Raw genomic sequence first — 26,600 nt, 5'->3', positions numbered from 1 at the left:
AACGAAGCCGGGGCCTTAGATTTAAGAAGGGCCTTGACAGAGGCCGGGAGCAGTGGCTCACGCCTGTAATCCCAGAGAGTTGGGAGGCTCAGATCAGGAAGATCAAGGTTCGAGGCCAGCCTGAGCAAATGGTTCGAGAGACCCCATCTCCAAAATAACCAGAGCAAAATGGCCTGGAGGAGTGGCTCAAGGAATAGAGCACTGACTTTGCAAGTGCAAAGCCCTGAGTTCAAATCCCATTCCCACCAAAAAAGAAAGAAAGAAAGCTCTAGACTCCATGCTGCTGCCACCACCTGGGCAATCGGCCCCCAGGTCCCCAGCAGAATGTCACAGCCCAGTGCCCCTTCCCCAGAGACCCACGGAGTCCACTTGGACTGCCGCCATGTTTCATGGTTCCTGCGACATCGCGGCCCCCGCCGCTGCTGTCTGGAGGAGCCGGGTGACTGTCACCTGAGACACAGCCTGGCATGTCCAAACAGCCAAGCGCTCTGGAGTGGCCGTCGCGCCGCTCCGCCCCCTCCAGCTCCTCAGCACAGGAGCCGGGGGTGAGGATGGAGGGGTGGGCAGAGGGGAAGCAGTGGAAAAAGTGCCCAGAGTGTCCTGGACAGGGTGATGCTTCCTGGTCACTTGTTTTGCTTGGCCAGAGTCAGCACAGACGAACTGGAGAGCCAGATGGCCACCAGCAAGAGGAGCCACAGGCACAGAAGTGGCCGTGGGGAAGGAGCTGGGGGCGCTGGCCCAGGGGGGTCAGGGTTCTCCTGGGAGCGGCAGGGGCGGCCCCACGCGTGGCCCAGCACCTCAAGAAGATTCGGCCAGTCCAGCAAACCACTGCCACACAGGCCAGGCAGCTGTGGACAGGAGACTGGCGGTGGCACAGGGTTCCTGTGGTCCTCAACCACAGCCTTTGCTAGGCGCCCATATTTTCAGGGTGCACTGGGCCCTACAGGCTACGCAGCAGGGGCCCAAGCCGTCCTGTCCAGGACTTGTGCTTGGGTTCTGGCCGTGCACGACACAAAACAACTCTGTTTCTTTCTTTTTTTTATTTTGGCAGCACTGGGGTTTGAACTCAGGGCCTCACACCTGCTAGGCAGGTGCTCTACCACTTGAGCCACTCCGCCAGCCCATTTTTGTGTTGGTTTTTTGAGACAGGGTCTCACGATCTATCTTCCCCGGGACCGGCTTCAAACACGATCTTCCTGATCTCTGCCTCCTTAGTAGCTGAGATTACAGGTGTGAGGCCCAGTGCCCGGCTAACGACTCCATTTCTGATGCCACACAGGGCAGGAAAGACGCTGATGACAAGCCCAGGAGGGCCACCGAAAACTGAGCTAGTGAGGACAGCCATCCTTTGCTTTCTTTGAATTTTGGGTGCTGGTGATGGCACCCAGGGCCCCCCAAAAAACAAGCTACCACTGGGCTAATTCGGCCTTCCTGTTAGTCCAACGCAAGTTAGGGCGTTAACGAGGCACATCTCATGCCCGGCCAGGGAACCTTCTCAGAGCGCCACAGCCGAAGGCGGTTTGGAGGAGCCGTGGTCACATCCAGCCCCGAGCACCGGCCAAAGACTCGGGGTGCCACGGGAAGCGCCTCACTCCCTCCATTCGGCGGTCACACTCTTGGCCCGGGAAGTGACGCGAATGAGAAATTGGACCAAGGATGTTCAGGCAGCCATTTGGCCGTGGGGACAGTCCGGGAAGACCTGAAACGTGTCACAGAAGGCAACGGCGCTCCCATCACCGCGTGGGAAGGAGCTGATGAGGCAAAGCCAGCCGGTGTGAAAGGAATGTTCACACAGGGAAAAACACTGCCCCAAACCCAGCCACTCAGGAGGCAGAGACCGGCAGCAGTTCGAAGCCAGCCGGGGCAAACAGTTTGCAAGACGCTATTTCAAAAATCCCCAACACAAGAACAGAGCTGGTGGAGTGGCTCAAGGTGTAGGCCCCGAGTTCAAACCCCAGTACCGCCCCACCACCAAAAAAAAAAAAATCACTGATCCAAAACAGGGACCCAACCACAGAGGTGGGAGGGATAACGGAGTTGCAGAAACACCTTGACCCTGAGCACCTGGAATTGTCACCTTAGTGGCAAGTCCCCGTTGAAAATGACAAATGTCCAGGGCACAAAGGACTGGCCCAGCCGAACCACGGAGTGTGGCCAAGAGCCAAGCACGTGGTCAGGGGCCGGGGGACCCCAGGCAGACCAAAGCTAAAGGTCCTGATCCTGGGACCCCATCCCGCACTGTCCTGGGCAGAGCCTGCACCCAGCAGCCCGGCCAAGAAACACATCTGTCCTGCTCAACCGCCCCCCACGGTGGCCATGAGGACACTGGGCCCGTGAGGCCAGGGCACAGCCAACAGTCCAAGGGAGCTGTCCGGGAGGCGTTCCGGTGCCCACGTCTGCGGCGCCTTTCGCTCACTGAGTGACTATCCCAGCGCACGTCAGAGGGAACGTCCATGAGGGGGACCGATCTCTGGCAGCTCGGAGCCCCAATTTCATCTTTATTCTTGCCGCTCGCCTTGGCCAGAGGCCACTGTGGCTGCTGCTCTGAGGTGACCGGCACGTCACGGGAAAAAAGGCGTCAGAGAATGAATCACGGCCACAGTGGGCAGTGCCCTGCCCTGCAGGACTCCCTGAGGAGGTCAGAGGAAGCCGCCAGCCAGCAGACCCCAGGTGCAGTCGGGAGGGGACTCCCTCTGTCCCCCTCGCTGGCCACACTAAAGCCTCCTCACTCAGCTTCCCAGGGCCCTTCTGAACCCTGCTCCTACTTTGGCCTTCTAAGCCCTGTCCTCTGGGATTCACTCTCCCTTCTCTACACACGGTCACTTAGACTTGCATTTGAAAGCTTGTGCCTTCAGCACTGTGGGCAAAATGGCCCTGGAGGAGAGCCTGGTGGAGTGACTGGCCAAGGGCTGAACAGTGCTTACAAAAGTTCCCAAATGGGCTTCTCCCCTTGGTGGCTCCTGAGGCCACAGGGACAGACTGCACATAATTACACAGGTCTCATTTCACCCTCTAGGTAAGGAGGTCCATTGATAGAACTGAGGATCAGAGGCTCAGAGGCCACCTGAAGGTCCAGCCAGTGGAGGGGCTGTGGCTGAAATGTGCCCTAGCCTTCTGAGGAGCGGCCCTGCCCAGACCCCAGGGGCTCCTCATGCACCCAGGTCCAGGAGCAGGGTGGGGGCCTGCCCTTCTCCTGGAGCCCCTCTTCACCCACTCCACCCCTCTACAAGGCAGGAGCAACTGTGACTCACACAGGCCAGGGACTTGCCCAGGGGCGCTCATTCTAGCAGCAAGTCAAGACAGGACCCTAGGTCTCCTCTTGGCCCAGTGACTCCAAGGTAACAGCCCATGAGAGAAGCCTCCACAAGCCAGGTGTGTTCGTGTCACCAAAATGGTTATGGGTCCCCCGGGTCCCCTGAGGCGGGCAGAAAGCCATCTCCACCTTCAACTTGCACAGACATGGCTCGGGAGTGTGGTTCAATTTCACCACGAGGGGTGAGCCCTTGTGGGCTTCACTGCGTCTGGAGGGGAGACCATTTTCTTCTTGCTTGTGTGCTGGGGACAGAGGCTGAATGCCCACCCAGCAGGGAGGCCAAGGCTCCCACCTCCCGCAGACTAGGGTGCAGCCCCGCTCATTCCTAAAAACCAGGAGAGTCCCAGCTGGTCTTTTTGGCCTTCCTAAGCCCACCTCTCACACAGAGCACCCCAGGGACACTCTCCTGTATGTCCCTAGAGCCTCCAACATGAGGCTGGGTCCTGGCCACCTTTGACCATGGTGTTGGCCACTGGGCCTCCTCCTCCTGGTGCAGTTAGCTCTGCTCCAGGCCCCATTCTAGGAACTGTTTCTACCACACACAACCTCTGGACCCTCCTCATCTCCAGCATGGATAAGATGGAGGCTGGCTCGAGGGGCCAGCCCAGCACTGCGCTCTAGGTACAGCGCTTCAGGCAAAGGCATGCCTTTCTACCACGACCAAGCAGAAAGCCAGCAGACACCGGGTCCAACACTCCTGTTAGAGCCAATCTTCCAGATCGTGGCAAATAAAAATTATCCAGCAGGCCAACGAACGACTGACCAATGGAAAACAACTCGACATAACTGACTCATACTTCCTTTTTCTTTTTTTAAACTGATTCCAGAATTCACCCTCTGAATAAATCCAGCTGAACTAACTGATAGCAGAATCATCATTTAAACCTTGCTCAAGGAACCAAACTGCTCTAGAAATGACAGTATCTCCAAAATAAAAATAAGTGGAAATTAAGGTCAGAAAACATACACTGGACAGAGCTTAGGTACAAGTTTCTTCAAAGATTCTAATGCGGGCGGGGGGTGGCGGGAACACATTTCCAACTTCACAACTGTGAGGCATCCTCAGACTGTACACAGGCGACTTCGGGAGGCCCGTGGTTAAACGTGACTCCTGGGCTAAGGCTGGAGCCCGCAACTTCCCAGAATGCTGAACTGACAGGGGTGAGGAAGCCATCAGCAGGGCTGCTCAGCAAGCAGGCTGAATTGCCGGGCTCAGTTCCCGTCAGGGGTGTTAATTTCTAAAAGCAGCAGTTGCTTAAGTGAAATTAACAGCCTCTGCCTGGTCGGTCCACAGGGCTAACGACTCCCGATGTTCCCTGGGGATCCACACTGTGACAGGAACACTCAGCAGGAGGTAAACGGCACCAATCCCCAAGCATCAGGAGCCTGGCAAGTTTGCAAGGTAGCAACTTAAAGGAGCTGTCTGCCCCCAGCCCCAAGGCCGGGCTCAGGATCCCAGGACCGGGGAGGGACGGGGGAGGGGACATTCTCAGGCTGGCCTTTGCTCAAAAGCAGGTTGCCACGCGGAAGGGTCACGTAGGGCCATGATGGACACAGCGGCAATTGTGCCTGCGCGCGCTCCGGGGACATGCGGGGCCCGGGGCTGGGGCTGGGGGTGGTAGGGCACACTGGGGTGAGAAAGGGTCGCTGGGTGAGCTAAACACGACCGCCACTTCCCCCTCCTCTTCCCAGAAAGATCTGGATAGCATTTTTTTTTTTTTTTTGCAGAGGGCGCGTCTCCAGCCGCAGCCCCCTCTCCAAAGCACGCTGCGCGCCAAGCCCGTGCGGCGCGCACGTCTCGCGGGGTGCGGGGACAGGGGGTTCCCCGAGGGTTCCGCAAGGGCTCCCCGCGCTCCCCACGCCCCAGGCGAGTGACATCAGAGGCTCGCGTGCCCCGATCATGCAGCAAAGCCGGAAGCCGGGTGGCACTAACCCTTTTTAAGTTTATTCAGGCAGCCCGAGCTGCAGAAGGAGCGCACGGAGGCCGCCTCCCAGCAGCCGCGTCCCTTCATCCCCGCGGCGGGGCGGCCTCCGAGCGGCCGGGCGCTACATGGCGCCGGGTCCCAGGGCTCCGCGGACGCGCGCGCAGCTCGGCGGGCCGCCCGGCGGAGGCGGCGGAGGCGGCGGGCGCTCGCGGGTCCCCGCGCCGCGTGACCACAATGCACCAGTGCCGCCCGGTGCCGAGCCCGTTAACCCCGTCGGCGCCGCGGGAGCCGAGCCGGACGCGAGGGCAGGCAGCGCGGCCTCACCGCGCCGCGTCCCCGGGAGCGCACCCCGGGGCGCCGGGTGCGGGGCGGGATGGCGGGCGCGCTTCGTCCCAGCCAAGGGGCCGCCCCGGCAGCCGCAGGCCCCGCGTTGTTGCTCTATTCCCGGGGAAGGATGCCCTTGACAGCCCCAGGGCACGCGGGATTCGGGGATGGCCCCGGGCCTGACGGTGATGCCAGGAAAACCAGGTCACGTCCGAGACCTGGTCACCTTCTAACCTTGCTGCGGCGGCTGGGGCACCTGTGCCGGCCGCCTCCAGAGACTTCCCTGTCTCTGCCCAGGCCTCTCTAAACGGAAGTCCCCTGCTCAGTTGCCTGCGGGGCTTCTCCACGCCATGTCTAATGGCCATCGCAAACCCAACTGTCCACATTCCAAGGACACACGGCCCTCTAGGACCTGCCCCTCAAACCTTCCTGTGAGCCCCATCCCCTCTCAACTAGTGGTGGCAGTGCCATCCTCCCAAGTGCTCAGTCCAGAAACCTTCTTGGATCACGGTCACTTTGTCAGTACATACTCAGGGCTGCACCTGTGGGACCACAGCCACGATCCTGCTGTGCTCCATCATCCCCACTGCTGCCTCCCCCCCAGTGCCCCCAACACAACACACACACTCATTGTGCCCTCTCAGCAAATCTGCTTCCACTCCGGCCTCTACTGTCCCCCTCAGTACAAGAGCCCTGGGGGTTCTGCTCAATGGGTGCCGGACTCTAAAACTTGCCCCCCAGTGGATCCTGAATCCCCCAGCAGATCCCCAGAATGCTTGGACCTCACCCATCCTGTTCCCCTCCTGTCACACTGAAGATGTCCCGGCTTAAGCACAGGGCCATTGCAAGGTAGTCTGAGCCCTGGCCGGCCCCTCTCCTTGCCAGGGCCCTACCACTCTGCCAGGTTTGTGTCTTGTCTCTCACTGAGCTACAGACTCTGAGCCCCGGGACACGTCTGGCCATTGCTCCATTCCCAAGAACCAACCCCCCCCCAACACCCAACACCTCCTAGGAGCACAGTCCATGGGATCTATCAAAGTGAATCCACTGTCACCAGTTTAAAGGCCTTTCACATATGTGACAGAGCACCTGTTTTGACACCTCACAGAGGCAGGGAAGGTGGTGCTGGGTCAATGATTCCGTCCAGGCCTAGATCAGCTGAGGGCTTCCTCCACCTGAGAGCTCAGCAGGGGCGGTGAGACATTTCACCACTCTGGGCCTTGATTTCCAGGCTATGTGGAGGTGACAGAAATGGAACCCAGAGATAGAGTGCCGGCTGAACCTTGCTCCTCAGATAATCCTTACGTAAGACATGTTTGAGGGGTTTCCACCAGCACCCTCTTTTACAATGAGGTCACTAAGGCTCTTTCAGGTAAAGGACTTGCCCAGGGAACCCACCTGTTTTGGGTGGCCTCGCTCAGAACCCTGCTCTGAGGGTCCCTTAAGCAGGACAGCCTTCCTGGGCATCCAAGGCCTTGTGAGAATAAATAAGAAGAGACTGGATTGGGGTTTTGAGTCCTTCGGGGAAATGTTCAGAAACATACAAATGATCTTTTTATTTTTGAGATGGGGTCTTGCTCTGCTGCCAAGGCCGGCCCTGAACTCCAAAGCCCAAGTGATCTTCCCAGAGCAGGGACTACGGCATTCACCACCATGCCCAGCCTACAGGCAATCTTTGAAAATTGTGCAGGAACATATCCAAAGCAGGTTTTTTTTTGGTGGTACTGGGGGTTTGAACTCTACGCAGGCACTCTACCACTCAAGCCACATCCCCAGCCCTTTTGTGCTTTTAGTTATTTTTCTGGAGGGTCTCACTTTTTGCCTGGGTCTGGCCTTGAATTGTGATCTCCCTACCTATGCCTCCCAGTAGCTGGGATTACAGGTTTGAGCCACCACACCCGACCCTTAAAACAGAATTTTTAACCCAGCACTATCAGTATCATGGAAGCTGGAAGAATCTTTTTAACAAAGGTAGCTGACAGCTGACAGCTGAGGAATACACCGTGCCCATCCCCACACCTTAGTGGTCGGTCCCTGGTGTCACTGACCCTCCCTCCTATCCCCACTGTCCACCTGCCCCCACCAAGAGCCACCACAGGCCTACAGCTGTGTATCTGAGAAATTAGGGAATGAGACAAATGATAAAGAAGAAAAGTATGAAAGAGCAGCACACAACCCCGCTAAAGTGCACGCACGACATCCCTTTCTCCATAATTACTGTATGGGATAAGTCACATCAAAAGATTACCAGATCCTGTTCCTGAGAAATACTTCAAAGTCTAAGGCTGAGTTGGACAAGCAGGCAGAAGGGTGCCAACGAATCTTTAAAGAAGGTAAATTCGCTGAAGAGTTCATCAAGCAGCAAGGAAGGCAGAGACAGAGCACAGGATGACTTCTGGGCCACTCTGGTGGCTCTGCCAGGTGTCCCGAGCCTGTGCGTTTCTCTCCCGTCCTGTATGGGTGACCTCCTCCTGCACTCCATCTTCACTCAAGCATTCTGGGTGTATTTTGAACAGCTCCAGGTGTGGGACCCCCCAGACACCCCCAATGCGACCTCTAAAACCAAGTGCACCAATTCTGAGACCCTCCAGGGTCCACTCACCCCAGATGCCCTGAGTGGCCACGGTGGAGTCAGCTGTCACCTCCTGCTAAGCGCCTACCTGACCCTTGGTCAAGGGCAGCTGACGGTTCACTTCCAAGCCTTTGGCTTCCTCTCACGCCCTCGTCCCGCCCCACCTGAGCTCCGGCAGTAGCCGGCCGCTCCATGTCCACTGCCACCAGAACACTGGTGGAGACTGTGTCTACTGTGCTCCCTCCTTAGCTCGGTAACCTGGCACACGCACACACCGGTGTGTGCACGTGTGTGTGTGCTCACAGATATCCATCGTCCATCCCAGTGCTGAAGGCTACAAAGAGGTCCCCAGGCCACTGACAGCAGCCCCAGAAGCCATGGCCACACTGCTGGGGCTACACACAAGTACATTCTGTGCCCAAAGCCACTTGTTGCAAAAAGCTAGAAACAACCTAGGAGTCCAGCAGCAGGGGGACATTTATTTCACCAACTTCACAGACTGTCGCGGAGCCATTTAGACTGACGTAGGTGATGACTCATCTTGAGGACTAAGAACTCGTGCTAAAACAAAACGCTGAACAAAAACAGGCAGCGCACACAAGGTGTCCATCACTGAGTGAACCCTGTGCGCAAGCAGACGTCAGTTGCCTGGAATCAGGGTCTCTTTCTTCCCTGGCCCCCAGCGGGCCCCACTGAGTCTCCTGTCCCTGACTTATGAGGGCAGAGACTCTGGCCTGTCTCACTGGCCAGCCTCCAGCTTGTCCTCCTTGCCCATGATAGCAGCATGGTGAATGAACGAGCACAGGAATGCTCGGATCGAGGAACTGACTGATGAAGACAGTTAGTCACTCATCAAAGCCCTGTTCGACCCAGCCCATCACACCACAGCAGGCTCCTGCCTTCCCACAACTTCCATCCCCGCTCAAGTCTGCATTTCTGGAGCCCGCCACCGCTGTCGCACCCACGGCTAGACAGCAAGATCCCACGGTGGCTTCCTGACCTGACCTGAGCTGACCACCACCCTCAACCCCTGTGCGCTTCGGGGATCTGTGTGCCCCACTATGGGGCGAGAGGCATTGACCTCCGTGTGGATCTGGTTCCCCAAGGTTCTTCTGCACGTGTGCACATGCGTGTTCCCGTGGGGAGATCTTAAGAACAAAGCCCTTGGAGCGTTCTAAGAACAGCCACGCAAAGGTGCTCACCGTCATCTCTTTTATAAAGGATTCTGCACCACAGCCAAAGAACTAATTTGAGGACAATGAATGATAACTGGTTGCTATTAAACTTCCCAAGAAAAAAGATGTTCGATTTATCATTATTTTAGATTCAGAAAAAAAATGGCCATTCAAATAGATTTGAGCAAAGGGAAAAGTTAGAGACAGTGCGTAGGTTGGATTCTGTCCCCACGCGTCCTCTGCTGCTGGGGCAGAAGAGGTGGAGCTGAGCCGGGGGTGCTACGCTGGCCTCCCTGGGCAGCGCCGGGGGTGCTGCGCTGGCATTTGGAAGGGGTCACATTCCTGTGGGCCAGGGTGCCTGGGAGACTGGGTGACAGTTGGGGTCAATGCCCCAGAGCAGTGCTAGGGACACTGGCCTCTGCACAACCTCCATTTGATTGCCGTGTCAGCTGTTAATCAAAAGATCTCTGTGTTGGGAGTTAAATATTCCTTCCACCCGCAAACTTCTCAAGACAATCAAACAGCTAAGATTCCTGAGGCATGGGCGCCCAATGGCGGGACTGGGATTTGAACTCGGGGCCTCACGCTTGCAAAGAAGGCGCGCTACCACTTGAGCCACACCTCCAGTTCATTTTGCTCTGTTTTTTTTTTTCCCCTGCTAGCCTTGAGCCACGATCCTCCTGATCTCAGCCTCCCAATTAGTTGGGATTACAGGAGTGAGACACCACATCTGGCTTGTTGAGCAGTTTTTAGTCTTCAAGATTCCTTCAAAAAGATGATAACTGAAGAAATTTAAAACCTAAATCTACTGCAGAATATTCACCCCTCTTTGTTGGTTATTGAAAGAACACAAATTAACACCCTCGATGTGCTCCTTGAAGTAGATTTAAATGGCCGGAAATCATTTAATTGTTGCTGGTGGCACGGAGCACCGCTATGCACGGGCACACTGCTGCTGTTACCTTTAACTCGACGACCCGACTCCTGGGAATTTCCCCTCAGCAGTAATTGAAGAGAAGCAGAAGCTTTCTGTGCAGAGACACTCACTGCATCGTTATCTGTAGTAGCACAAGCGGGAAGGACGAGTCAAGACAGCAGAGCACGTCAACACGGAATGCCAGCCGGCCGTTAAAACGATTAGTAAAACAACTGGGAAACTGTTAGCTAGACTGCCAGGTGAAAAAAGGGCAGAGCATGAAGTACCGTATCCAGTTGGCCGCCAAAGACGAGAGATACACACGCGTGGGAAGAGGGGAAGAGGGCAAGAGGGGAAGGAAGGTGCAAAAATCAAAAGCGGCTTTGTGGCTGTATGAGATCAGCGAGCAATTTCCTGTATTCCTCTTTAGTCTTCCCCACAATGACAAAAACGCACCAAGCTACATTCCATCAACTGAATTATCACTTGAAACCCTTTCCCAAGAGGACAGGGAGGAAGAGAAGAGTCTGCGAGGAGTAGTAGTGTCCTGCTGAGGGAGGGTGAGTTAGGAGACCATGATGGGATGGTCAGGATGGGTCAGGGACCAGTGAGCAGGAAGGCAGGGTGGTGGACCTCAAACAGCTTTCACAGCAGTCTGGCCACCCTGGGGAGGCCTGGCCCTAGAGTCAAATGTGTGCATCTGAGCTCAGGTCCACAGCCTGCCCCTGGGTGGTTTAAAGCAGGAACAGGAGCCTCTCTGAGCCTCAGTGCCCCGATTCTAACCCAGGCACAGGCACAGCAGTCTCTCTCTCTCTCTCTCTCCCTCGTTCTCTCCCTCTTTCTTCCCTCCTCCTCTCTTTCTTTCCTCCCTCCTTCCTCTCTCTCTCCCCTTCTCTCCCTCCTTCCTCCTTCTCTTACTCTCTCTCTCTCTCCCTCCCTCCTTCTCTCTCTCTCTGATAGGGCTGAACTGTGTGTTCCTAAATTCCTAGTTGAAGGAATGTGACTGTTTCAGGACCTAGGCCTTCAAAGAGACAGCTCAGATAAGATGACGTCATAGAGATGGGGCCTCCAATATAATTAGTGTCCTTATAAAAAGGGGACATTAGGACACATGGACATACCCCTGAGGGACCACCATGTGAGCACACGGTGCTCAAGCTATCTCAAGCCAAGGAGAGAGGTCTCGGGAGGAGCCAAACCTGTGCGTGTCTGACTTTCAGAACGGAGAGAAGGAACGTCTGTTGTTTAAACCACCCAGTCACTGGCATTTTGTTTTGGCAGCCTGAGCTGGTTTGTCTTGCAAAGCCACGATGATGTCCCCCGCACAAGCACTCTCACCTGGGGAGAGTGAAAGACACCAGGGCAAGGGTGCCAGGCACCCCAAAAACCACTGCCCAAGACAAGGCCTGTGCCGGGAGATGTGGGCTCAGTGCCCACGAGGGAATTAAACTGAAGTTCAGAAAAGCTGCAAAGCCCCGTCAAGGACCGCATCTCCCGAGATCCCTGTGGACGCTGCTGTGAGGTCAGCCAGGATGGACAGGACTGCTACGTGCTGGCCAAACGGACATTGAGGGGTTTCATTCAAGGTGAAAAAGCAAAAACCAGAGATGGGCCAGGAACGCAACGTTTTTCTCCCACTACTAGAGAGTCAGTCCCTGAGCCGGGTGCCAGTGGCTGTAATCCCAGCTCCTTGGGAGGCTGAGATCAGGAGGATCGTGGTTCAAGGCCAGCCCAGGCAAATAGTCCATCTCCAAAATAACCAGAGCAAAACAGACTGGAGGTGTAGCTCAAGCACTCAGGAAGCTCTAAGTTCAAATACTAGTCCCACAAAAAATTAATTAGTTAAAAATTGGAATAAAATTTAAAAATAAAGTAAAGATTTAAAAGATTGATAGGTCTTTTTATTTATTTATTTATTTATTTTTGTGGTTCTGGGGTTTGAACTCAGGGCCTATACCTTAAGCCACTCCACCAGCCCTTTTTTGTGATGGGTTTTTTTTTTTTTTTCTTTTTTTGAGATTGGGTCTCCTGAACTGTTTGCCCTGGGCTGGCTTCGAACTCTGTCCTCCTGATCTCTGCCTCTTGAGTGGCTGGGATTACAGGCGTGACCACCGGCACCTGCAGATTGCTAGATGATCCCACATAAGCACCCAGACATTCCACAGTTCGGTGGCCACCACAAACAGTTTAAAAGGCCAGCCACAAAGAGCAAACACTTGCAAAAGATATAATCCACAAAGGGGAAACAACCCGACCTAGGACACGCTTCTACAAATCAGCACGGAAAATCCCGCAAACCAAGGGCAGTGAATATACACGGCCCAACATGCATGTGGGGGACAGGATGAGGCACCATCAGCGTCCGGGGCCGCGGGAGGTGGGAGGCAGAGCACGGCCACGCCTGTCCATTTGTCTGTCAGAGGAACGACAAGTAGACAGCATGACGGGGTGGCCCTGTCAAAACCACACTGTTGGGAGATGCACATTTATGCGCTCTTTCTGGCGGCCCTGTGGTCCAGCACTTCCAAGCCCAGGGCTCCTTACGGTGGGAAAACACACACATGCATAGACAGGCGTGGTGGGGTGCCTGCCACCCAGCCCGGCAGCAGCCTCACCCCACCCTCAGCTGGCAGGAGCACTCTGTGGAACCGTGACCAGATGTAAAGGTCCTAATTACCAGCAAAGGGAAGTGACTAACTAGAACCATGGCGTCCTATGAAATTCCACGCCGCTATTTTTACACGAGATGGGTCTATTTGCATGGGCACGTGAGGCTCTCCAAGATGCACTGGTGAGGGAGGGGGAGAAAAGCAAACTTCTCACGAACGTGTCTGATGCAATCTCACTTATATCTGCGGGTGCACGAAAACTCCGGAAATGTGACACTTTAACGGATCCGCGTGTGGATCTCTAGGGGGGAGAATGAGGTGGAGGGTGGTGGTGAACGATACCGAATTTCACGTTATAGATGCTGGAACCATCTAAATATTCCACAGTCTTGTGTTTCTTAACTAAGTGAAATTCCCGGACAAATGACAAGTAGGATGATTGTGGCCAAATCAACCTGACCTTGCCCGTGTCCACACCTATCGGTGGTGCCCTATGAGGGACCATATGTGGGAAGGTCAGACACAAAAGAGGCTGTGTAATGGGTGAGTCTGGGGGTGAGGGGGCAGGAGGGTCCAGAGTCACATCAGAGAAGCCACCACACCAGTGCACACAGACCAACCTGGCAGGCAGCAATCAGAGAGGACGTGGAACATTTGGCGCACCCGTGGCACAATCCCCACGAAGCGGAGGAGCAGAGCCGCCCATAGTGATGGGCCCTGCAAAGAAGGGACACAGCTGCAACCAGGCGCCGAGGGCCAAGGGGTCAGGTGCCAGCCATCCAGCCAGGCAGCAGCCTCACCCCACCCTCGGCTGCCAGGCTGCTGGCAGAAGGTCAGGACCACAGGTGCCAGTGACCTCCAGACAACGGCTGTGGCTCGGGATGAGGACCAGGAGAGAGTGCCGTGGGGGTGCTCAGGCGTCACCTGTGCTCACCTCACCAGGCCTGCTCAGGGCAGCATGGTCCAGGGAGGTGTCAGGAGCAATGCCACGCACAACAAGACGGTCTTGTGGGCGAGTGTAGAAATGGCACAGAGACATCCCCCAATCCAGAGGCCCTTCCTGTGGCAATCGCCCCCTCTTCAAACCTTGACTTCCTTGTCCTCTTGTTACACATCACTGTCCTCCAACCCCCGTCCCCACTCCCCAGCAGCAGTGAGTCCTCATTCCATTTTTTTCCTACTCCGTGCTGGGGCCCAAGGGACACTGACTTTGTCCGCAACTCCCTCTGCCCACGTGTCTCTGTACTAGAAGTATGGTCTCCCCCTCCAAGCTCCAGACTTCTGCGGCCACCTGGACACCCCCCACTTCCCCGTCTGTCTCCAATGGAGTCTAACATCTCTTCTGTTCCCCCATGAGAACCTTTCCTCCTTGGGACAATTCTTTCTGTCCGCAGGGGTCTGGAGGGTGATCTGCCGTGGGTTTCATGGGGCTCTCCTTGAGCCCCTACACGCAATGAATCGCAAAGTGTTCCAAAAATTGTTTGCAAACCCATCTCCTCTTCTGCACCTGGACCAGCTACCCACTTTTGCTCACTTCTGGGGTTTCTGTGGTTACCCACTCAGATCCATCATTCTGGTTACCATGGCGGCAACTGACTGAAAACACCACTTGCCCCCTGACACTTCCCTTCCATGGCTTCCACAGTAGCAAGTTCAAGTTCAAACTCTATCGCAAACCACAGCCTCCCAGAAGCTAAGCTTTGCCACCTGAGGCACTCCCCACTCCCGGCCTCTGCTCCACCAGCTGCTCCCCGTCTCCCCACCGCCTTTGCTCACCTGGCCTGAGTCATCTGGCCTTTCTTCCCTTGGCTGAGTCCTGCTCTGCTCTGAACGCTGAGTGTGGTCTCCTGTCCCCCCCAGAGCCTCACTAGACAGCTGCCTCCCCTGAGAGTTCTCTTCACTCTCCCTCTTTTGTGATTCATGAAGATCTGATGGAAAGCCTGTCTCCCCACAAAATGGTCAGCACCTCGAGGGCCAGGAACGGGTGGTACTCTCACTGGACTTGTTTCCCCTGGCTGCCAAAACCTGGGAGGCTTAAAACGACAGAAATTCATTCTCTTGGTTCTGGAAGCAAGAGATCCAAAATTGAGATGGCAGTAGAGCTGTGCTCCCTCCAGGTGTTCTAGAGCAGACCCTTCCTTGCCTCTTCCAGCTTCTGGGGAAGCACCACTCTAATCTCTGTGTCTTCCCATGGCCTTCCCCGGGTCCTCACACCGTGTCTGAGTCCAGGTGTCCGTCTTATAGAGATACCAGCCATAGTATAAGAAGGAATGACCTCATCTTAACCTGATTACATCTGCAAAGACCTTTGGTTTTCTTTTTTTGTTTTGTTTTGTTTTGTTTTTGGTGGGACTGGTGTTTGAACTCAGGGCTTTGCACTTGCAAAGCAGGCGCTCTACTGTTTGAGCCACACCTCTGGTCCATTTTGCTCTGGTCATTTTGGAGATGGCGGTCTCAGGAACTATTTGCCTGGGATCCTGCCAATCTCAGCCTCCAAGTATTACAGTCTCCCAAGGATTACAGGTGTGAGTCACCAGAACCCAGCAAGATCTTTTTTCCCCCAAAAAATAAGGTCACATTTCAAATTTGGGGGGTTAGGGCTTTAACATATTTTGGGGGAGACACACAATTCAACTCACAGCACTCACACTGGCGTTACTAGCATGTGGACCTTCCCCTGATGCACAGTCAGACTCTGATCCCTACAACTGGTTGACTGAACAACAGTGATTAGGAGTGCCAGGTGCGGTGGCTCAGGCCTGTAATCCCAGCTACCTGGGAGGAGGTAGACACAGAAGGATTGCAGTTGGAGGATGGCCTAGGGAAAAGTGTGAGACCCTGTCTGAAAAATAACAAAAGCAAAAAGGGCTGGAGGCATGACTTCAGTGCTAGAGTGCTTGCTTAGCAATTACAAGGTCCTGAGTTCAAATTCCTGTACCACCAAAACAACTGTTTTCAGTGATTGGGTTCTGTGCAGGGGAGAACACTCTAGAGAGGAGTAGGAAGGAGGATGGTGGCTTTGAGGAGGTGAGGGAGGGAAAGAACAGGATGAGGAGCACTGCATGGGAGAGGAGGGACAGCCAGCTGTGTGAAGGGACTTGGCTTTGTGCTCTGCAGTACAGAGAGTGGGGCTGCCCTGCAGAAAGCCCCTCCATGGAGGCTGGCCTGGGGCATCTGCCCTCATCCCAGAAGTAGGAGAGGACGAGGGAGGATTCCTCAGGAGAGCAGTGACAAGCAGATTTTGTGCCCCTGAAAGATTCGTCTGCTCCCGGGGCACCCAGAAGAAGTCTCCACCCACGCAGGGAGATGGCTCGGTCGAAAGATATTGCAAAAAAGTCAGCCAACAGATAATGAGGGACTGAGCCAGAGGCATGGCAGCATGGCCTGAAGGAAGGAATGGAATCCACAGAAAATGTGGGAGGAAAATGGACAGGGTCTGGCTTCAGGCATCCAGGAGAGGAAGGAGGAGGCTTCTGGAGACTGAGGTCCAGCGTGGGGAACACAGAAGATGGGGAGCAGTAACTGAAAATGCAGCCCAGGGGATGCAGCATTTTGCAAGGGTGCTGCATGGTTTTGCATACAAAAAGCCACCCATTAAAAAAAAAACAAACAAAAAACAGCTCCTGGGTCCAATCAGGTAAGCACCGAGGCAGGGTGAGTGTTCACAGCAGCTGTGAGACAGGATTCAACTTTATGGGCAGCAAGCATGTCTTTCCGTATCAGTGCCTGGTACCCAGGCTGTTAGCAGCAGGCGGGATTACAGAAAGGTCTCAAGTAAAGAGAAGTAGAAAATCAACTAAATAACCTTTAAATGATCTCGGCCACCCCAGGAAATGGAAATCAATGCAGTCTGCAAATGGCAAGCTTGTGCCAGCAGAGGCCACGTGGAGCTGCTGGCCAGGAAGGGAGGGACACTGGGCAGAGGAGCTGCTCAGCTCCGTGACATTCCCACAGAGGATCCACAGAGGTCCCTGGACTTAGGACGCTTTTCCTGCCAGAGCCACCAACAACACCCAGGCTCCCCACAGAGGCACTGTGGCGTAGTCCACCAGGAGGGGCTCCTGTCCAGGGTGGGGGTGGAATAAAGACCCAGGTCTCCTCCCCCTATGGATGAGTCATTTCCTCTCAGGGCCTCATTCACATTGGGAGAAAATGGCCTTGGCCTAGTTGATTTCCAAGGGCTCATCCAGCTCTGTTCACTGCTGTGGACGCTGTCCTGGCTGGCACAATGACAAGCTCCATCCCCAGCTGGGGACAGGATGATCTAGCAGGCCAGGAAGGGAAGGAACCAGACACCTAACTCTGCCCCACTGTGATTCTGGCTGCCTGGCGCTGACTCCTGCTTGTTCTTATCTCTGTCACCTCCGTGTGGGTTATTATTACCATGGCTGCTTCCCTTGCTAGGCCACTGGCTCATCTGCGAGCCCTCTCATCATTGTGGAGAGGCAAGTGCTGAAGTCAGACCTTGGGCACCTGAGTACCAGTCTCCGCCTCTGTGTTAAACAGATGGTGGTGGTTCTCATCTCAAGGGGTCATTACGGCTGAGAAGCCGCAGGGAAGCCTGGCCACCTGAGCCAACACCCTCTCCCTCAGGATAAGGTGCAAAGGGCATGCAGAGCTCAGCGGGAGAAGACATACACCGAGAAGAACAATGCAGAGAGAAAGAGAGACAGACAGACAGACAGACATGAATCTCTCCCTGCAACACAACCTCCCTAATGAGGAAACCTCTTTCATGAGGGAGGTGAGCACAGACCGCTCGTGGCCCAGGGCACGAAGACGCCATTCGTCCTGGGGGCACAGTCCCTTTGTCATCTGGCTCAAGCTAGCCAAGGTCCCTGCACAAAAGCAGCAGACCCAAGGACAGTCCCCACCTTGGGAACGTCACCTCTGGCAGATGAGGCCACCCCAAGGTAATGTGCTGAGGTCTATGGCTGTCAGGATTCGATTTGTAAACACAGACTGGAGGGAATTGTGGCTGGACACACTGGTGTCCTCTAAACCCAGGGGAGAGAAAGAAACACTTTGAACACCTGCAGGCCAATCCCAGGCTGAGTTCACACAGCAGCAGATATTTTTCCATTTTATGAATGATTCATCTAAGGCACAGAAAGGTTAGATCCTGGCCTACAGTGAAAAAGAGGTAAAGTCAGGATTCAAAGCCACCTCTCCACCCTGCAAAGCTCAATGTCGTTTCACTCCTCAAGACCACACAGCACCTTGGGCCATCCCTATTTACTAGTCTTCTACCAGGAACCCGAGATCAACTGCTTTCACCAAAATAAAATTTATTCTATTGCTAAATATTTGTTGTGGTATCTTTACTGTCTGCCTTGAGAATCCAGAGAGAAAGGTTCTGCTCATATTTCTCATGCACTTTTTACAACTGTGCATGTGAAGGCAGGACTTCTGAGCAGAGGCTGTGAGCAGATGCAGGACTTAGCATCTCCCGGGGTCAATCCTCAAGTAACATCATCAGTTACAGAAAAGAATGTGAGCCTGATTTAATTATTAAGGAGGCTTTCAGTTGCTCAGACTATGGGTAAAGACAGGAGGCCTCATTACATTACAGGTGTGCAGTACTCTAAAAATATACACATATCTCTAACTTCATCTGCCCATGGAAAACTTTGACTATAAATGTGATTTCAAAACAAGAAACATGCAGAGTTCAAATACACTGTTTTCCTAAAACAAAAACCATGGCCTGCTGTGTAGCTGGCCTGCTACTGTGTTTCTGGACTTCATATTTTTCTGAATCAAGTCATCATGGATGGCAGAGAACAGTCATGAGTCACCCATCCTTCCAAACAATCCTTCACTAAAGGGGTCATTTATCTGCCCAAAATATAAGGCGCCCATATAGTTGGTAGAAAAAATACTTTGGGAAAGAAAAAAAGTGATAAAAATGATGCAAATCAGGTACACGTCAGATGTGCACTTGTAATACCCCCACCATGGTCTTTCCTCTCTGCAGAGTCCCTGCGAGAGACAGTGGTACCTGGGTAGCAAGGGATCTGCTTGAGGCCAGTGATGCCAGCACCTTCTCGGCCCCCATTTCTCCCAGCACTGCAGCAACACTGCAGTTCACGCTGACCCTGAACCCAGCTCATCTCTGCACATGGCTTCTCCACTCTTCCTTTCTATTGCTACCGTCAGGCTCCAGATGATCCGGGGCAGTGAGCTGACCACCTGCATCGTTTCTGAGGCACTCAGCTTTAGCCAGAGAGACAGAACGGAGCACACACCCCAGTCCTCCAGCAGGAGCCTGTCACCATGCAGACTTCATCTACATCCACTGGGTGAGGACAGGCGTTTCATACACCTTGGAATTTAACCCAACCAGACCTCTCCAGGGCCCTGGAGGCCGGTCTCTCTTCGTCCACCCCACTCTTTCCATTCCCTCCCCCAACACAGCCAAAGACCTTCCTCAAGGCACCAAAGCCCCCCTAGCACCCCACCCACCCAACTCTAGGAGTTAAGAGGTCTGTCTGACCTTGCCAGGTGATAGAGATAGGAACGGACTGCTGGTAGGATCGAAGGCAGAGGTGACCCATCAAGTTTAAACACATCTCTGCCTTCAGCGGGTGGATCAAGGCAGGAGGGGGGCAGCTTTAGGGGCGGAGGAAACCCAAGGCTCCTCTGGCTGGGTCGTTGCCCAATGTGACCCCAAACTGCTTACTCAGAGGCACAAGCAGGGTGGAGAAGGGCTTTTCCTGTGACCGTCACCACTGGAGTTTAAAATCCCCTTTGCGTGCTGGGAACACACACACACACACACACACACACTAGCAGGGAGTGCCTGCCCAGTGTCCATTCCTGAGCACCTCTCCCTGAGTCCAGCTCACAACAGTCAGATGCCCAAAAGTGACCCTCATTCTTGAATCCCTGGTCAGGGCAGCATTGGTGCCGAAGGAGAGAGGAAGGAGGAAGGAAAAGGGCTTTAGTTCTTGCTCACAGCCCCAGAGAAGGGAAGCTTGCTTTCCTCTGGTAAAAAGATGGCTGGCCTCGGTTAGGGCCCAATTCCAATGGCTGGACTTCCTAGGGTCAGTGCCCTGCACAGAGGGGAAGTGTCTCCCTTGTGACGCAGACCCTGGGCAAACAGTCCTCCCTGGTGCTGAGCTGTATGCGGCACTCATGACAGTCCAACTTCTGGCTAAACCCTTTGTCCCCTGGATTGTAATGGCAGAGGGGCCTGCACTCTACTCCAGAACCTGCATTCGTGCAGGGACAGACCTCTGATCTCAGAATGGGGGCTCAAGATCAGAGCCGGGGGAAAAAAAATGCAATGGGGAAGGAAAACCCCAAAGCTCAAGAGATCCCTTGTCCCAGGACCCTGTCTGTCCCATCCCTGGTCAGCCCACCCCCACCTCGGACTCACCCCGGGGAGGGGCTCTCCAGTGTGGACGTGGTTCTGTCCCCCAGACTGCCGCCGCCGCCGCCGCCTTCCCGCCGCCGCGCTCTCAGTCCATCCGGGCGCAGTGCCGGAGGCCACCGCCGCGCCGAGCCGGGGACAAGGAGGGCGGTCCGCGGATCGGGTGTGCGCGGCCGGGCGGCCCCGGGCCGGCCTCCCCGCCGCCGCGACCGCCGCGACCGCCGCTGCAGCACCGCGGACAGCGCCCAGCCGCCGCGGCTTTGTCTCCTCCGCAGCGCCGACAGCGTCCAGCCCCGCGGGCGCCGCTTCAGCACCGCGGACAGCGTCCCCGGGCCGCGCTCCGCGCTGGTCTCAGCCCGCGCGCTGCACCCGCGCGCCGCGCCGCGTCCTCATCCCTCCAGCCTCCTCCCCCCACGCCCGAGGAGGCAGCCTCCGCCCCCCCCGGGCCTCGCTCCAAGAGCCAAGCGTGCTGCCCGAGGCCACCGGCTCGGTGCCACCTCCCTCCGCCTGCCCGGTCCCAAGACGGGGGATGGACAAAGGCGAGTTCGCGGCGGCGGGTCGTGGGGAGCGCAGTTCAGCCTCTTCAAATGGCCCGGAACCCGACCCGGCACCAAGGGCGCTATCTCGGCCCAATGGAGGCCCGAGGAGGCCTGGGTCCAGCGGGGGAGGGGCCCATGGATGATGACCCGGTGGCTCATTTCTCCACTGTCATATGCCCTGGGGCTGCAAGGAATTAACCAGGCCAGGGGGAGCAGAGGGCGGTGGGATTGCCATCCAACTCCCTCCCACCCCCACTGCCCCATCCTCGGTGGCAGAGCATCAATCAGCCAACAGATGGGACTGTTGTTGACTGGACATCACACTGAAATGCATCTGCCTTGTTTTTCGTCTCTGTTCAAATCCCTTCTGTTGTTCCTTATCCCGGGGCCAGGAAGGTCCTTGGCTGAGGTGGGGGAGTCCTGGGTCTGACTTGGCCTTGTCCACAGACCAGCAACCTGACCTGGGCCACTGGAGCCTCAGTTTCCCCTCTGGGATGTGGGGGTGGGGCGCTGTCTGGGTGGAGGTCAGCCTGTCAAGGGAAATCTGCAGAACAGGTATTTGCCCCGCCCACTTTGCTTCTGGAATTCAAGATGAGGAGTAAACTCTCCCCTCCACTCTTAATTCTTTTGAAACAACCGCAACTTGTGTTTTCTTTTGGCCTGGTTTTGAGACAGGTTCTTGCTATGTAGCCTAAGCTCCTGAGCGCTGGGATTACTGGTGAGTACCTCCAACACCCACCCCACCACAACTTTTTATGTCTTATTAATTCACATCCAAAGACACTTTCATTTTTGCCATTCGAAAGAAGACTGAAGGGAACGGATTCCCCTCGAGGAAGGGGAAATCAAGCGTTCATAGACTGCTACACAGAGAGCCAGGAGGCCTCATGAAGGGCACAGCCGGAACAGGGGTGGCTGAACACCTGCCTTTCCGGCCTCCCATTTTCACATCCAGGAAGAAGATTCACAAACCACATGTGGTGCCTTACAAATAATAAGAAAAGTAAGACCTCTGTTTGAAAATTACTTCCAACAGTTTTATCCTCTTTAAAAAAAAAAAAAGTAAAGTACTGTCAAAACTCAAAGGCAAGAAATAAGCGCCCAGGAGGACATGGGCTTTCTGCTGTGATGTCACAGGCATCAGATTTGGGGTCAGGGTCCAAGTGGACATGGAGTGTCTCTCTGTACATTTCCTCTTTTGGAATGGGATTGCTGAAGGATTTTTGTGGCACAGGATCCCTTCAATTTAATTTCTTTGTCTAGGTTACGGCCCAGCGTGTCTGTCTGCATCCTCACTATCTAGAAGACCAATGAAAACCCAGGGAAAAATCTCCTTTCTGCACAGGCACACACACATACTTACATGGACACACACACCAGCACAGAAGTTCAGAATTTCCACTGACCTGCACACATTTATACTAAAGACTCCAAAAGATTCAAGACCTGGAACTAACAGAAACAATGAAAGCCACATAGCAAGATTTTAAGTTTCAGTTCAGCCATTTGGTTATTTCTCTGGGTTCTGGAAAAGTGTGAAGACCGGAACATACACCACTGATTCGCACTCACAAAGGCTCTCTTCCTCCTTCCCCCCCGCAGCTCAGGCCCTGCCCTTTGACCTCCTCTCTACACTCTCATCCTGGCGGGCAGAACAGGACTATCACTGCTGCTGACAACTGGTAAACCATGCCGGACTGCCTGGAACGCCATGTTTACAACAGATGTCCTGTGAAATCCAAACCGATTCACTCCCCGTGCCCAGCCGTGCTTGGTCCTCTGTTATGCCCTGAATTCAGAAGCACATCCATGGCTAATCCCCCAACCCTGCCCTCACAACTCGTGCTTCCCTGGCCCATCCTGTCCTTCCCGCACTGGGTTCCTGTGCCCAGACCTCCTTCCCTGGTCCTTCATGGCAGCATCCTCCCAGGGCCCCTGCCATATCTCTTTCCTCCCCTAGAAAGTCTATTTTTGTGGGACCTGTCAGCTCCCACCCAAGGAGGTCAGTACCACTGAGACAAAGGCACTCAGTAGCTCTAGGATGAGTGACTCAAGCACTGGTCATGCCAAGAACGGCATAATTTTACATCTGCTTGGGGGTTTTGTCTACTTCACATTCCCCGTCATCACTACCCTCTCCTCGGCCCTGGTCCACACCCTGCTAAGCCAACCCTGGGCAAGGCAGCCCCATGCCTGCCTTTCTGGTAGGAGGGGAGAAAGAGGCTCTAGAAAGTCCCTGTACAGTTCCTTGCCAGGGGGCAACAAAGACGATAGGGTGCAGGTGTGGTGGTGCATGTCTGTAATCCCAGCACTCGGGAGGCTAAGGCAACAGGATGGCTACATAGTGAGACCATCTCAAAATAACAAAACAACCGCAGAAGGCAAATGAGCATTCAGCAGTGGCTGTGTTCAGGACCCTTTGGGTCACTGTAAGCTGAATGTCAGGGCAAATGGAAACCCATGAAACAGACATCCTCGTCATGGCTCAAAAACACAGGTGCTGTCACAGGTGTGGTGAGGGGAATGGGACAGCCACACTCATTTTGGAAAACACCTTTGTGGTTTTCATCAAAATAATGTATGACATAACAGTACTGTAGGAGCAAAGCAAACTTGTGACAAGACTAAAACACATCAAGTGTGCTGGACACCACTGGATCACGCCTGTCATCCCAGCTACTCAAGAGGCAGAGATCAGGAGGATCACAGTTCAAAGTCAGCCTGGGCAAATAGTTCGTGAGACCCTATCTTGAAAATACCCAACACAAAATAGGGCTGGAGGAGTGGCTCAAGTGGTAGAGCGCCTGCCCAGCAAGTGCGGGGCCCTGAGTTCAAACCCCAGTACTGCCAAAACATCAAAACCAAACCAGTGGCTTTTCAGAAATGAACCCATGAGCCTGTGGTGCCCAGCTATACGGGGAGGAAGGTACTTGGAAGTTACTATGTGACGGGAACAGAGTGTCAGCTTTGCAAGATGAAGAGAGTTCCAGGTGAGTGAGCTGATGGTTGCACAATGTTTAAGTACCTAATGCTCCTGACTTGTGCAGGTAAAAATGGTTAAAATGGTAAATTGTTGTGTTACATGTATTTGGCACAACAAAAACCAAAAACAATTTTTAAGCCCAGTGGTTCTTCTCTGAAGTAGACATATTAACCAAACGTAGAAGAGAGTTTAAAGTCACATCGAGTAGTTCAGTTAAACACCAAGGCTATTTCCCTTATAAATACTGTTCATGTCCATAACATTTAAATTTTGTGATACAAGCTGAGTGCAGTGGCTTATGCCTGTAATCCCAGCTACTGGGAAACTGAGATTGGAAGGATCACAGTTCTAGGCCAGGCCAGGCAAAAAGTTCTTGAGACCCCATCTCAACCAATACCTGGGTATGGTAGCACACGCCTGTCACCCTGGCTATGGCAGGAAGCGTGAAACAGGAGGATCTGGGTTGAGGTCAGCATGGGCAAAAAGTGAGATCCTGCCTCCAAAGTAACCAGAGCAAAACAGGTTCGATGCATGGCTCAAGTGGTAGAGTGCTTGCCTAGCAAGTGGAGCCATGAGTTCAAACCCCAGTACTGTCAAAAAATTGTGATAAACAAAAGTCAAAAACAGGAACAAATCCAACACTGGATGTCATCCTTGTGGCCTTGGCCAGCTAAGGGGACCTCCGTGAGGCACGTCCAGCCCAGGAACCCAACCTTTCCCTTGGTAGCCACCAAGCAGCCACATCCACGAGAAAGTGGCTGACCTCATGGCTCCTGAAAGTGTTCAAAAATTTAACTCCCCCCCCCCCCAGCTGTGTGAGCTCACGGACGCTTGCGGCAACCAAAGAAGGAGAATGGAAACTTCCCAAACCACAGATGGCGGAAATGCCACGAGCTGGGGAGAAGAACGATTGGCACGTTTCATGTTTCCCGAGCAGCCGGATTAGCAGGGAGCTAATTTCAAAAGAACCATGGTCAATAATTTAAAAGAAAAGATTAAAAAGAACAAAATGGAGGAGGCAGTCCAACACAATTGGAATTATATTTTAAAAATCAAATCAACATTCTAGGATTAAAACAAAGTCTAGAATCTGAAATTAAGAATTAGTGGGAGAGGTTAAACGGATGAAGTTGAAAGTAAATTTAGTGAACTTGAAGACTGGACAACCAAAACTATCTAGAGAGAAAAAACAATGGAAAGTCAGAATCGTGCAAAGAAGATTCAGGGAGGCGGGGATAGTCAAAAGGCCTAACATACATAGAGTTTGTGCCCCAAAGAGGACTGAGAGCAGATTACATCAGAAGCAGGTGTGGAAGGATGAGCGGCCATGAATCGTTCCCAACTGGGTGAAAGTCATTAACGCACAGATTCAAGAAACTCTGTGAAGACAGACGCCGTGGCTCACGCCTGTAATCCGGGCTACTTGGGAGACTGAGATGAGAAGCATCATGACTTGAGGCCCAGCCCGGGCTGCGGGCCGATAGTCCATGAGACCCCATCTCAACCAATAGCTGGGCACGGTGGTGTATTCCTGTCATCCCGAGCTATGTGGGAGGCTGAGACTGGGAGGATTCTGTTTCAGGCCAGCCTGGGCAAAAAGGTTTGCGTGGAGACCCTATCTGAAAGAAAAATGCTGGCCGTGGTGGCACGCATCTGTGATCCCAGCTGGGGTGGGAGGTATAAAACAGGGTCGCAGTCCAGGCCCGCCTGGGCAGAAAGTGAAACCCCATCCCCAAAATGTTCAGAGCAAAGACTCTTGGGAGTGGTTCAAGCAGTCGAGCACCTGCCTCACAAGTGGGAAGCCCTGAGTTCAATTCCCAGGACCACCAAAAGAAAGAGAGAGCCGTGTGTGGTGGTGCACACTTGTAATCCAGCACTCAGGAGACTGAGGCAGGACGGTGTTGAGTTCAAGGTTAGCCTGGGCTGTGAGCAAGATCCTGTTTTTAAAAAAGAAATAGAAAGGAAGGAAGAAAGGAAGAACTGCTAATCTCGGTTTCATTTTGGGGGGTGCTAGGGATTGAACTCATGGCCTCAACTCATGCTAGGCAAGTGCTCTACCATTGAGCTACACCCCCAGCTCCAAAACTGCTAATCTATACTGCTAATGTTGAATTCTATACCGAGTAAAAAAGAGTCTTCAAAAATTTAGGCTGAAAAGCTTGGCGCCAGTGGTCACGCCTGTAATCCCAGCTACTCAGGAGGCAGAGATCAGGAGGAACACAGTTTGAAGTCAGTCCAGGCAAATAGTTCCTGAGACCCTATCTCGAAAATACCCAACACAAAAAAAGGTTGGTGGGGTGGCTTACATGGTAGAACACCTACCTAGCAAGCGTGAGGCCCTGAGTTCCCTGCCAAAAAAAAAAAAAAAATTAAGGCTGAATAAACCAGGCATGGGGGCACACACCTGTAGTGAGTAGGAAGCTCAAGCATCTCTTGAGCCCTGGAGTTAGAAATCAGCCCGGGCAATGTGGTGAGGGCCTGTCTCTTAAGGAAAAAAAATAAGGTGAAATAAAGATGTTTTCAGGCAAAACAGAAGAGCAAAGAATTCACCATCGGCAGGTATACATCACAAGAAATGCTAAAGGAATTTGTTACATTGAATGAGAATGACGTCAGGATACACTGAAATGTAGACGTGTAGAACAAACGTTGGAAACGGTTTTTAAGTGCGCTAAAACGAGTAACTATCTTTGAAAGCACCGATTACAGGGTGGGGTGGCAGCTCAGCGGGACAGTGCTTCCCTAGCGGGACAGGGCCCTGGGTTTCATCCCCAAGCATCGACCCCCAAAAACGAAACGAAACAAAATAAAGAATCAAATAAAATGCCAATTACTATGCACTGCGGAGTTCACACACATGAGTAAGATA

The 26,600-nt window shown here is 53.8% G+C and overlaps 1 protein-coding gene across 4 annotated transcripts in view; it reads right to left on the bottom strand.

Moving 5' to 3' along the window:
* Osbp2 (oxysterol binding protein 2) overlaps positions 1–26,600 on the bottom strand; it is a 121,830-nt gene that overhangs the window by 40,024 nt on the left and 55,206 nt on the right. Inside the window, exon 1 of one of the 4 annotated variants that reach the window (XM_074060625.1) lies at positions 20,216–20,348. The exons of 2 other annotated variants lie outside the window; for them this stretch is intronic. Coding sequence is in view for 1 of the 2 variants with exons in the window: in XM_074060622.1 (XP_073916723.1) it covers positions 5,247–5,325 (79 nt within the window). In the remaining variant the exon portion in view is untranslated. Of the gene's footprint in view, positions 1–5,246; positions 5,341–20,215; positions 20,349–26,600 lie in introns of those variants that run through there. One more of the 4 variants, XM_074060622.1, reaches the window with a different exon arrangement.

The sequence above is a fragment of the Castor canadensis genome, chromosome 18 (assembly GCF_047511655.1).
Source record: "Castor canadensis chromosome 18, mCasCan1.hap1v2, whole genome shotgun sequence".
Classification (NCBI taxonomy): Eukaryota; Metazoa; Chordata; class Mammalia; order Rodentia; family Castoridae; genus Castor; species Castor canadensis.
Note: the sequence above shows the minus strand (reverse complement) of the source record. Positions and strands in the feature narration are given on the sequence as shown.